The 12,728-nt window shown below is 45.9% G+C and overlaps 3 protein-coding genes across 5 annotated transcripts; 2 read left to right on the top strand and 1 right to left on the bottom strand.

Moving 5' to 3' along the window:
• The first annotated feature begins 305 nt into the window (after positions 1–305).
• Positions 306–5,580, top strand: LOC116932877 (protein PRRC2C). Of its 3 annotated transcripts, none has more exons than XM_032940767.2 (5): positions 306–552; positions 992–1,148; positions 1,279–1,987; positions 2,061–2,862; positions 2,925–5,580. In XM_032940767.2, exons 2-5 carry the CDS (start codon positions 1,059–1,061, stop codon positions 5,578–5,580), a joined length of 4,257 nt encoding a protein of 1,418 aa, XP_032796658.2. In that variant the 5' UTR covers positions 306–552; positions 992–1,058. The 3 variants fall into 3 exon arrangements, with proteins under 3 accessions (XP_032796658.2, XP_032796660.2, XP_032796659.2); XM_032940769.2 differs by having other exon boundaries at positions 648–1,148; XM_032940768.2 differs by having other exon boundaries at positions 306–832.
• LOC123477089 (trithorax group protein osa-like) lies at positions 5,546–9,586 on the top strand. Its single transcript, XM_045180448.1, has 4 exons — positions 5,546–5,858; positions 5,948–6,132; positions 6,211–7,224; positions 7,297–9,586. Exons 1-4 carry the CDS (start codon positions 5,546–5,548, stop codon positions 8,758–8,760), a joined length of 2,976 nt encoding a protein of 991 aa, XP_045036383.1. The 3' UTR covers positions 8,761–9,586.
• Positions 9,587–9,640: 54 nt separating this feature from the next.
• Positions 9,641–11,807, bottom strand: LOC116932881 (U4/U6.U5 tri-snRNP-associated protein 2). Its single transcript, XM_032940773.2, has 9 exons — positions 11,597–11,807; positions 11,385–11,531; positions 11,034–11,323; positions 10,751–10,976; positions 10,399–10,685; positions 10,149–10,339; positions 9,950–10,085; positions 9,802–9,888; positions 9,641–9,739 (listed from the first exon to the last, which is right to left on the bottom strand). The coding sequence occupies exons 1-9, from the start codon at positions 11,670–11,672 to the stop codon at positions 9,695–9,697; spliced, it is 1,485 nt and encodes a 494-aa protein (XP_032796664.1). The 5' UTR covers positions 11,673–11,807; the 3' UTR covers positions 9,641–9,694.
• Between the last annotated feature and the right edge of the window lie 921 nt (positions 11,808–12,728).

Genomic DNA, 12,728 nt, shown 5'->3' with positions numbered 1-12,728 from the left:
TTTAGTATAACAAAAATGTTAAGCTTAATAAATCCAGTGAAAACGGCTATTGTGAAATGCAATGTAGAATACTTTTGTTTTAACGCAAGCTAGTTTAACTAGAAACTATGAATTTTATACGGGAGATAAGTCATAATATTCTAAGCAATAACAAAATTCAATATTGCTTAAAAAAAGGAAGAAAACTGGCTGCTAAACCAACTTGTAAAGGAAGAAAAATAAAAAATAAATTAGTTACTTTGATATGGAGAACGTATAAAATCTATTGGCAACGCTGTTTAAGTATCGATCTATCGTTCAGTCGGCATTCCGCCATATTTGCGCGTCGATTTTCCCATCCTCCGCCTTCCACAGACAAGCCCCCTATAGCCCAAGTACTTTTTTACAACTGTGGCTAGTGGGAAAAGGGAAAAAGATTTTATTCGTGCGCGCCCTAGTAGGAAAATTTTCGTGCATTAAGGACATATTTTCATCCGCCTACATCCATTAGGCCGATACATTAACAAGTGTTGTGTTATTTTATTCTGGATTAACCCAAGTGGACAAACCTAGGTAACAAGAGCCGGAAATATTCAATACCGTTGTTCAGTAAAAAAAAAGTCATCTCTTTTAATGCTCGTCCCTACCTCCACTTTATTTCTTGAAAGGGTTCGCCGACGTTCGTGATTCGAAGGCTCCAGTATATCCCTTGTTGTGTAATATTTCGAGCTAGTGACAAACGTTTGAGTGAACAAATCAGTTGTGCTTTGTTGGCACCTCCAGTTCTTTTTTTATAAACTAATTAAAGCTAAAAAGAGTTTATAGCATTTCATCTGAAATCTTTCATTTGGTGGCAAGTTCTATTCTCCTTTATTGAGTCTTTTTTTCATTTGTGTGGAATCAACCCACTGGGTTGGGTGTTGGGAGCACCAAGATATTGCGACTGTCAAACCAGAAGGAGAAGAATACCGCAGGAGTACTAATACTATTGTTTCTTTTCCATTGAACTCAGCCCAGGGCAAAGGTTTGTTCTGTGGGTGGGAATCTGAGTGCCTCATGTTGGGGATTGTGTGTCCAGCATGTCCACATCGACCACAAATGTCAGTGCTACCAAGGGGGAGAAAGGCAAAGCTAAATATGCAGCGCTAAACATCAATAACTTGTACAAGGTACAGCTCCAATATTGTTTGCTTTTAATTTTGTACTTGCAGTATACCAATGATGAAAGATCTATGGATTGTTTAATTTAATGAACTGGAACATGCAACAGCTTTCACTTATACTCCTTGTCTATTTCAGGGTAACTCAATTGAGCCACAGGCTAAAACGGTGGCTCCTAAACATGGCATGCAAAGTCTGGGTAAAGTGCCTAGCGCTCGACGGGCCCCTCAACCTGTTAACTTGCCTAGTCTAAAATCTGAGATTGGCGTTGTCGCACCAGAACCCTCCAACCCTAATTCTGCTTCTTCGTCTACCACTGGCGGTGGAGGTGGCACAAGTGGTACAACCCCCACTACATCAACCCCACAGACTACTACACCCAATTCCGCGGGATGGACCGGAAGTGCTCAAGAAGCAGCCACGTCAGCACCGGCTGTTGCCGGAAGCAAACCTGCCCAGTCGCAATCGCCAGCTCCAGCCGGAGTCGTTCCAGCACCAACGGGTCCTCTTCCAGTAGCTGCTGCAACGCCAGGTCAACAGGCGTCGATTCCTGCACAGACCAGACAAGCTCCAATTTCCACATTTCTAGAGAGGAAATTTCAACAAGAGTTTCCTTCCCTAACGGCGGACTCGCAAGTTTCTGGCCCACCAGTGAAAAGACCAGCAGCACCACAGACACCTACAGTGGTTGCCGTGCCTGTTCCCGTATCACCATCAGAAATTCCTCGTCAGGAGTCTCCCCAGCCGCTGCAGTACGGTCCTGGTCCCAGTCTAAGACCACAAACCGAAGGCAGTTGGGTACAGGGAGGAAGGCCGTCAAATATTCCACCTTCTCAAGGGGGCCCAGGTAACATACAGTTTTTTTTTTCTCCATTATTCTAAGATTACACAAATCCTTACCGGTTTGCTATTCGGATTAGGTGTCGTCGATGGCTCGGCTGTGCAGGCTGCAAATGTTTTGCCTCCGGGCCAGGTCGGCCCGCGCGGTATTCCTGTACATCCAGGTCAGATTGCTGGACAACCTCATGCGCTTCGATCTGTCATGCCGCCTTTCATGTTCCGCGGTGGACAGATTCCTCCGGGTAATTATCCAGCCGGTCCGTACTCGGGTTCCGGCCAATTCGGACCTAGAGGACCTGGCGGTCCCGCTGGTAGATATCCCCCACCGCCCTCTCAAGAGGCGCGTTATCGTCAAGGAATGAGGATGGCTAATCCGGCTGCTAACCAGAATGATCCCGACCTGTATCCTCGACCAATCATTAAAGAAGAAGACCTTCGAAGAATGGATGAAATATCGGGAGACGATGGCTGGGCGGCTTTGCAAGACGAACCTGATTATGATAAGAAACTCGACGACGATGAACCTAGCGAACAACTGCGTAACGGCCAACAAAGTGGTGCGTCGGTGGCTAATGCTACGGCAGCGGCTGCTGCTGCTGTCGCTGTCGAAGAAGAAGCAAAGGCTGATCGGGACGGAAAATGGGCCGACAACATTCAAGCTCAAGGTCGGGCTATTTCCACGCTACCTGCTCCCAGTGTTCACACCCTCAACAGGGATCGTGCGACGACCGTGCAGGCTAGTGGAAGTCAACCTGTTCGCCATCCTCATCAACAGAATAATAGCCGGCCAATCTCGATGGATGAAGATGATTTTTGGAGAGAGCAGCAAAGGCAACAAAAGAACGTAGAAATTAAAGCAGCCCAGCGTGCTAAAGAAATGAGGTATTGTCGAGCGTATAGTTTTTGCAAACTACAGTGATTCCTTATTTACGTATTGTTTATAGAGAGGAAGAAGAACGCCGATTCGAACAAACCAAGCAAGGGGACCGTAACAGAGAATCTACCACTGATGTTGAACCGAGAACCGGATTGAATCAGAGAGATCGTGATCGTGACCGGGAACGTGATCGAGAACGTGACAGGGAACGTGACCGTGAGCGTGATCGAGAACGTGATCGCGAACGTGATCGGGATCGGGATCGCGACCGCCATCTCGATGATCGTGGCCCGGACAGGGATAAGTACGAGCGATCTGGATTGGGTAGATCAGGAAATGATCGACCAGACTACTCCTATAATAGCCGTAATGCTCCGCCACAACCTCAACTTCCTCCAAGATTTTTGAGGCAAAGACAACAGCAAGCTGCTAGTGGCGGCGCTGGAGTCGGAAGAATGGATGAGAACGATCAACGAGGCCCACCACCAAAAGAGATACGGTTGCGAGATAGAGATGATCGGGAACGTCCTCAACCTCCAATTATGGATCGCAGCAATAGTTATGATTCTCGCGGAGGCGGTAGCAGTGGGCGCGATTGGCACCAAGATCGAGACAGAGAAAGAGACAGAGATCACGAACGTGACCGCGACCGTGAACCACCGTATAAAAGACCTGGAGAAAATTGGCAACGAGCAGAACCGGAGAAAAGGCTTAGCGATGGTCGAAGTCATCGCCCAGAGTTACCTGTTCGCGATCGTGAATGGACCGAAAAAGAAAACATTGTCATCAAACGCAAGGATGCCAAGTCATCCGAGTCTGATACCGTGGAACAGGATAGACCCAACAGCCGTAATAGTCGGTCTAGTCTCAAAGATGAAGGGGGCAAAGAAAAGGGTATTCTTCCTACCCTCTTGACAGAAATCGTGTCGTGGGCGGACGAACCCGGGGAAGATGAAATCCCTCTTCCCTCTAGTACTCATTCTGATCGTGGATTCAGTGAAGAGCGACGCATTCAAAGTGGTGGCAAAACCCATGGCGTCGGATCTCACCTTCATGCACCTGCTCCCATTCCAAGAGAAAGACTTGAAGCTGATGTTCGTACAGAAAACAAACAAAGCAATTTTGTTTCACTTCGCCGGTTGCCCGGACGGGAAGGTCAGTCACTTCCAGCGCAGCAACCAGCAAGCACTCACGGTGATGTACGAAGCAGTTCGGTTCCTCACTCTACCAGTACCAATGCCCATGACGAGGCGGAGAAAAAGCAACAGCAGCCGCAGCAGAGATCGCCCGCTGACGGTGTTCAAAATGTTTGGACCACGCGCTCTAAAAGTCGAGAACAAGCTCCGGAGCCACCAAAAGTGGTCGAAGAGAGATTGGCCAGCACAGAGACAGGTGAAGATTCGGATCGTAAAGGCCCTGCTAAAGAAATGCGTAATAGACCAGTTAGTTCGGCGACACAAAAAACCGGCAATAGTAGCAGTAGCAACACGCAATCTGTTGCCAATAACGCATCGAACGCTGCGCCTTCAGGTAGAAGAACTGGACCTGGTCATCGCCGTCGAGAATCGAATTCGCGATATTCAGACAGTTACGATGAATACTATGAAGAAGAAGGTGCCCATTATCGAACGAATGAACAGCATGTCGAAAAGAAACACTTGGAAGCTCCTAGAAAGAGCAAATCTCCTGATGAAGAGGAAGCCCAGAAGAAGGATCATGCTAGGGGTGGTGTCGGAGGAACAGGAAATAACCGAGGTCCACCTCCAGCAGCAGGCGCAGCCCCTTTCCGCAACCGAAGAGGTAATGGTCGTGGAGGGTTTGACGATGAGGAGCCGCATACTCGCAACAAAGACAGCCAGCAGCAGCAGCAGCAACAACGTCCTCCCCGTTTCCAGCAGCAAGACGATTCAGTTAGTGGGTCGAATGCCAGAATCGACCACAAGATTAAAGAAGAGGCATGGGAGAGTGGTCATTCAGAGCACAGCGACTCAGCACACAATCGATCAAACAGACAGCGTGGCGTGGGGGCAGGAGGTGGACGCGGTAGTGGAGGCAGTAGCGCTGCCCCAGTCGGTGGCAGTGATAGGCGTCCTCGTGGGAAACCTGATCATAATGATTATTATAAGGAATCGGAAACTGCCGGTGGAACCTCGTCCAACTTGGCTTCAACCAAGGATTCATTATCTACTGCCGAAGATAAGGACCACGACAGGAAGCCGTCAGCTAAAGACCGTCCACAGCAAGTGAATCAGGAAGATAGCATAAAGCGCACGGCTGAACCACGTGTTGATAGGAGAAATGAGCCCAAAGACATGCGGGACAATAGAGATAACCGTGATCGTGGAGAACGAAACAGAAATGACCGTGATCGAGGCGACCGGATCGAACTACGGGATAATCGTGATCGAGCTGGAGGAAGGAATGATGAAAGAGGAAATCGTGGAGGGCAGGCTTCCAAAGCTTCGGAAAATCAACGCTACGAGCAGAGGGTTAAGACAAATCTTCCGCCTCGCCTGGCAAAACTGGATAACCGCCATAAAACCCAGAAATCCGATAATGCTGAACCGCATGAAGGAATGCCTTTATCTCAAGTGAAAGAGAGCACTCCACCGGTCCAGCAGCAACAACAGCAAATGGGTGGGACCTCGTGGGAAAAGGCTGGAGGTGCGCCTTCGCCTGGACTTACGAATGCTGTGGCATCAATGGCGATTGACCGACTCTAGCGTAGACAAAGTAGTCGAAGAGAGCACTGTTATCCTGGATGGGACTACACCACCGGCTCAGACCATCATATTCGAAAACACAAATTTTAAGAGCTCATCGGCGGAATTGGCAAAAGGAAGAGGTACACCTCCTACCCAGCAGGGAGGGCTCAAAGGACCCTCTTCTATGCAGCAGCATAAGATTTCAGATGCTAAGGCGTCGGCGCCTGTGACTGCAGCTGTCAGTGCTGCTACCAAAGGTGATACTGGACAAATGGCAGCGATTGCTGCTGGCGCAGGTAATTCGGAATGAATCGCTGTTTGAGCGATAATTAAGCATACGTCGATTAACCTATTATGCTTTTTTTTTGTTTTTTTTTACTCATAGGCGGCAATAGTGGGTATCAAGGAGCAGGCAATCTTCAGCTAGCTGTTGGTTGCAATAAATCTGCAATCGGTGTCGGAACCAATTCTGCCGTTCCAAGAATCCAACATATAGCCGCATCCAGCGTCCAGTCGCCTATCTCGCCATCTACGGCTGAGCTCAATATGAAAATCGCATCCGTTAAAAAAGTATGTAAAAAAAAATAAAAAAATATAATTAATGATAGTAAAGTGAGGTAATGTTTTGACTTGGATCGTTTCCATCAGGTTTGGGATATGCCAACTGTTATGGAACATCATGGAGAAGATCCAAACCAGGGAGTTAATCCAAATGTAGTACCTGGAGCTTATCCGGTTGCCTATGAGGCAGATACCTCAGCCGATATGGCGCAGGATGTATATGGAGCTCAACAGCAAGCCAAAATGGATAATTCTGGTGTGAACAATGTGTGCAAGGTTAAACCACAGCAACAAGCAGCAGCAGCAGCAGCAATGGCTTTGGCCGCTCAGCAGCAAACCATGTCGTCTTCCCCTACATTCAGTGGTGGGGCGCCTTCGTGCAATACTCCTTCTGTTGCTGCAGCGGCGGCAGCGGCCGTCGCAGCTGCTGCAGCAGCTGCTGGTGCCCCTGGTGGATTGGGCCCAGTAGGTCCGTTAAGCTATCACCAGTACGGTGGCATGCCTGCTGTGCCGTCTCCTCCGGCTGCCATGGTTTATGGCTCCGCACCAGGCCAGCAACTACAGGGTGCTCCTCAGGCCAGTATCTACGGCCCATTCCTGGATTCGAATTCTCAGTTTTCGTTGTTGCAAGTGCTCAATGGGCCAGGAAACCCAGCACGGTCCCAGTTTTCCCATTTCATGTCCCCAGCTGCTCATGGTGTGGGTATGGGACATGCTGGATTGTCTAATTTGGGCAGTTTAAGCAACGCTGCCGGCGCAGGTCCATTCGCTGCCCAACAGAACCTTTTGTTTCAGCAACCGCCTCCACCAAGCCCAGCTGCACCTCCTAACGCTGCATCTGGTGGTGCTTCAGGAGGTCACGTGCCACCCTCGGTGGCTACGATGAATGACTTGTACCAGTCGTCGCAATACCGGCTACAGGGTCATGGGCCTTTCGCGGGCCAGTCACAACACAATAGTCCTGGACCTATGTTGATATCCAGCAACACCTCGCTCGGTCTCAAGTCCTCTTCTTATGGTTCTATCGGCCAGTCCATTCATGGCTCCATCGGCACCAAATCGGCTTACCAACAGCAACCATCCGGTCACCAGCATTCGCAGGTAGTTACCTCTTTGAAATAATTTTGGTATGATGGGTTTTGCGGCGTTCTAATGAGAATATTTGTTTACCAGATGTATTATCCTTATGACCCGAGCCAACCATTGATGAATATGGGACAAGTTAGTCAAATGGGTGGCCAAAGCTACTTGTCGCAATCGCAGCTTCTATCACAGCAGCGAACGGCTCCGCCTCCGCAGGTTCAAGCCATTCAACCACCACCATCATCATTCTATTCGGGTGGTGCTGGCCAAAACAACCAGAACGCTGGATACTATAGTCAACAACCTGGTGGCCCTAGTCTTCAACAAATGGGACAAGGTCCCCCAGCCGCTCCTGGCCCTTTTTCGCTGCCGGGATTTGCCTCCCAAGCCGGTCTGCAAGGATACGCAAATAGGGCGGCTCAACAGCAGCAGCAGCAACAACAACAGCAACAACAGCAGCAGCAGCAGCAACAGCAGATGCCAACTCAACAGCAGCAGCAGCAGCAGTATAATCTTAATATGGCTGCGCGTTATCCGCCAAGGAACGGCCCTGGACCCATGTGTACGAGTCAAATACCTCCTACTGGACCGCTGGGTGGCCTACAATTTGCAAAACCTACCCATTCTCCGTCTGGGCCCAGCCCTTCTCCTGCTGGAGCAGCTCCGTCTCCTGCTCAGTACATGTCTGGACAACTGGACAACATTGGAAGTAGTCAAAGTGGAGGGGAGAAAATTGACATCGTTCAGCAACAAGGTGGTTCTGGAACGTCTCCTAAATCGAGAAACAAGGTTCAACAACAACAGGCCGCCAACCAACAGCAGCAGCAGCAACAACAACAACATCAACAACAACAGCATCATCAGCAGCAACAACATCAACAGCAGCAACAACAGCAGCAACAACAACAGCAGCAGCAGCAACAACAACATATTCATCCAATGAACAAGTTCGGAGGCAGCTCCCATTCGAGCGGCGCTTACCCTGGACCTCCTTCGATCCGAACACCTTTCGTTTCCGTCCGAAGCGCTCCACCGCCTCAACAAACATCAGGCAGTAACTCGAGCAACATGATGAGTTCCAGCGGAAGCACCAGCAACAATGCTCCAAGGTACCCGACACCGATTCAGCGACCGACTGCCACGACTGGAAACATGCAACAACATCCGCCTCCACCGATGCATTCGAGTGGTCCTCCCGGAGCTCCCGGAGGTGGTTTAGGAGCCCGACCTAGAGCACCCAACCCGCATCCGGCTCGTACTCCCGGCTCGGGTTCGGCACCTGGTCACCCCTCTCAAATGAAAAACAACGCATCAAATAGCTATGCGATGACGACAAGCCAGCATGACAAAACGACTTCCGCTAATAGCAATGCTACGACGCCGACATCGGCGACCAATTCTGGCAGCACGGCAACGTCTTCGTCAGACGACAAGCCTCAGCGCAAGGGAGGTAATAATGGGCCGGATGCTCCTGCGAAAACAGCTTCGAGTGATGCAAGCAACAAGGATAGCAGTGTTAAAGCTGACGGTCCCGTCGCTTCCGTCACTAAGTGAATTTCCGGAGATAAACTTTAACAAAACAAAAAAAAAAAAACAAAAAAAAACTAAAACTAAAAAAAAGTGCTGTGCAAGTTTTTCGATTGAAGGACTCGGTTTCCTGAGTGGAAGATTTCACACAAACTTTCTTTTTGCAAAGCTGACGCACGGGGAAAAAAAAAATAAAAGCGTAAGAGGATAACTTGTCTTTTCTGTCGGACAAACGTCTTGTGCTTGGCCCTGCAGCTGCCTCCCTCAAACTCCCCCCTTTTTCTTTCTTTGATCCTTTGTACTTTTCCCCGATTGATCACTTTTTTTTTTTCTTGTTCCCGCACACACCTCGTTTATTCGCGACAAAGCTAAAAGGCCCACCAATTGTTTCTCCCAACCTTTTTTCTTTCCCAACTCTTGGCCGTTTTCCAATTTTTGTAGCATAAAAATCACCCCCACCGCTGCTCACCGCAAAATAAGCTATTCGAATTCGATCGAATGCTGGTCTGATTTTTGAAGAAACTTTGTGCGAGTGTATGTAGGAGAAAGAGAGTAGCAAACGAGCGGAATTCATGAGGGACAATTTGATTGCGCGGTGTGAATCTAATTTTCCATTCGACCCTTTTTTCATCCATTCTGTCCTCTTTGGGGTTGTCTCTTACGTGTTTGTTTCGAGATTTCTTTATTTTGCTCTGCATTCTCAAACCCACTTCTTCTATCTTAATTAAACAAATCACTACTTTTCCCTGTTTTGCCACACAACATCGTTTGGAGCAAGATAAATGAAACAAAAAAACGAAATAAGTTGTATTATTGCATCTTGTGTAATCAAACATGGTTCGTTTCCTCGCGATTTGGTGTTTTAAATTTATTCTCATCTACTAAGAAATCTCACATAAACGCTTAGTACGAAATTGAATATTTATTTCAACTCAAGTGTTACAGTTTTGAAGGAAATCAGCTAAGACATTTCAACGTCGCTGCTCACCGTAGATTGTTCCCATATCTGAAAAAGTTGTCCTATTTTAATCTGGGCACTATTTATTTTCACTTTTTTGTTCTAGTTACCTGGATATAGGCTTCTGTGAGAGTAATCATTTGCGGAAGAATTTCTGTAACGTGCAAATCTTGCATTTCGAACCATTTACCTGTCGCCTAAAAAAAAGAAGTTGGCTCAAGTTTGCAATAAAAACAGTCAGCAGTTATGTTCATTTACCTTGTGTAGTATGTGGACACGGTAAGTTCCTTTGGTGGGTTCTCCATCGTGAACAATATTAGCTAATAAATCGTACGTTGTGCAACCATGCTTAGCCCGGACGTCTGCACTCAAAATGTCTCCAAAATCGACTCCCCTGAAAAGCGTGGCCGATTAAGGTTTAGAAAGAAATTACACAAGATTTAAGTAATCTAGAAACCTGATGGGGAAATTGATGATGGTTGGATTCTTCTCAACAAAAAATGTGTTCTTTGTAAACCTCTTAATGTTGAGAATAATGTAACGTGGCAATCGTGTCAACTCGAATCTTTTCAAAAAATTTTCCTTGTACGTTTTGTACTCTTTCTGCTGAACCCCATTGAATTGAGACAGCAAAGTAAACAAAGAAACCTAAAAAAACGATATTGGTTAAAAACTATAATCTAAGATTTTTCAACTTAGTTTTCCACTTGAGGAATGATGTTCTCCCGAAATTCGTCTTTGAACAGAGGAGGAGGAGGTAAATCAGCTGCTAGAAAGAGAAAAGGCGAGTCGACGTATGTTTCAACGTACTCGGCAGTCATCATTAACGCATCCTTTTCTTTATCAGTCGCATCAATAGGTGGGATTAACTGAGAATGGATCTTCATGGCACCCAAAAATGTTTTATAAATGATTGAAGAAGTAGGCTTCTTTGTTCCATTAAGAGCCAAATGTAATGCATTTAGAAACCACGACAGAAATTCAACAGGATCCCCTACAAACCAGACAGTTAAAACGGAAAAAAAATTATATATATATATATTTCACTGATTTTGTTACCTTGGCTTGTGATTTGAAATTTCTTTTTGCTACAGAGAACGACAGCTTGAAGCATCTCATGTGGCGAAACGTGCGCCTTAAAGTTGCGCGGATTCCACAGCTTGCGAATGAGTTCACCAAAACGCTGGACGAGGATAACGTTGTTATCTCCGGGAGGGCGCTTAATGCCAATGTAATTGTCTTCCCTGAGAAAATAGTCTCGCAATGGGACCACATGTGACAAAGCCTGATAAAAGAGTAAATGATCTGTTATTTTTCCATTTTTATAGTCATGTCTATGTACCTGTAAGACCACATTGCAGTAGTCATTAGCCTTGATGTTATTAAGCCCAACTACTCCAGGACGATAAAGGGTGCCATCACAAGCTCTTGAAACTTTGTCAGTAATATCCAATACTGCAATATTTGCTTTTTTGAATGTTGGATTCAACACATATTTGATATCGTCCAGTGATGAATCAATGATCTCGTAATTGTCTGGCAGACAGTAGAATCTTAGGGTATGAAGATTTAGAAAGACATGATGTCCCTCCCCAACACTATGAAGATATGCATGTGTGCTAGGACCCCTTCCTAATATTTAAATCCCAAAGTCTTTAAACTGATGTCAGCTGTACGTTTGAGCAAAACATACCCTGGAAGTATTTTCCACACACCAAACAAGCATAGACATTAATCCTTGTGAGTGAAACGGAACAAAGTTTTTCAAAGTCAAAATCAAGAACAGTCCTGTTAATTGTATCCAAATAAGGGCACAAACGAGATTGAACAATTGGTTCTCCTAAAAGCAAATTATAGGCATTAAGCGCGTCAGTTAACGTTTTTAATTGACAAGGACAGCTGTACTTATTTTCACAACTGGTTCCTCGGCGTCATCGAGATCTTCGTGTTTCCGCTTGATTTCTCCCTTTTCTGTTCCCATCTTAAAATCTACAGTTACTAAAGTTGGCAGTTCTTCTACACGTTTTATTTTCACTTTTCGTGAAAACACAGCGTCAACTAAAAAACGAAAGACTAGCAGACATCGGAGCTATTCCGGGGTATTTTGCCTGTAAACCAAATATTTTGATTTCTTGTCGATAGATGGCGTTAGCCGGTCTAAATAGGCCTGCCAGTATTCTCCGGTTTTTACAAATTCTGGCGAACCAGTACCATGAAGTACACCACATGCCAGTACTTTACGTATCTAATTTCGAGCTTTTACGCAGAATAATTTATCTGGTGAACTAACCAGTTGCCTTCACTGCATATTTTACAAGTGTTTATTGTTAGCCCTAGTTTATTGTTGCCTCTAATATTTCTTAAATCCGGTCTTGATCTGGCAACGTCCCTGGGACAAATATTCATCTGAAGTGCTTTCCTTCCTCGCCATTTCTATCGCCATCGCCATGTCCATGTCACATGTCATCGTCTGATGCATTGTCCGAGCTTTTATATCTTAAGTATGTCTATTTGTAAAACTTTGGCAGCTAGTCACTGCTCTAACCATAAAAGAAATAAAAAATTTTATATTAATTCTACCAATGTTGATCATTCTAAAAGTTGATCATTAAAGACATTTTGCCTACATTTTACCCATCTTTACAAGTTTTCTGGTCTGTGTTAAATGTCAGGGTACAGTAATGGCATGGTCCCCTTCGACTGTATTGTTTGACCTACACCCCTTTGTAACTGATCATATTTGGACATCTTAAAGCTTTGGAATTATAAAGGATTGTGTTAAATTATTTTCTGTTTGGTTTCAGGTGTTTGAACAAGAAATTACATGGAGAGGAAGCTTCAGTTTGGTACTTGATTTGTCACTTGTTGGGTGAGATGGAAAAGATCAGGGTTTGGTAAGAATTGAAATATATCATCCTTTACATCTCAACTCTTGATATTTTGTGTATTATAGGATCAAAATAGTATTCCCACGCTTTTCCTTGAAATCCTGTGATGCTTGCTGTTGTGGCGTAATTATCTCATTTGTTCGTTTTCG

Source organism: Daphnia magna, linkage group LG10, assembly GCF_020631705.1.
Source record: "Daphnia magna isolate NIES linkage group LG10, ASM2063170v1.1, whole genome shotgun sequence".
NCBI classification, from domain to species: Eukaryota; Metazoa; Arthropoda; class Branchiopoda; order Diplostraca; family Daphniidae; genus Daphnia; species Daphnia magna.
Note: the sequence above shows the minus strand (reverse complement) of the source record. Positions and strands in the feature narration are given on the sequence as shown.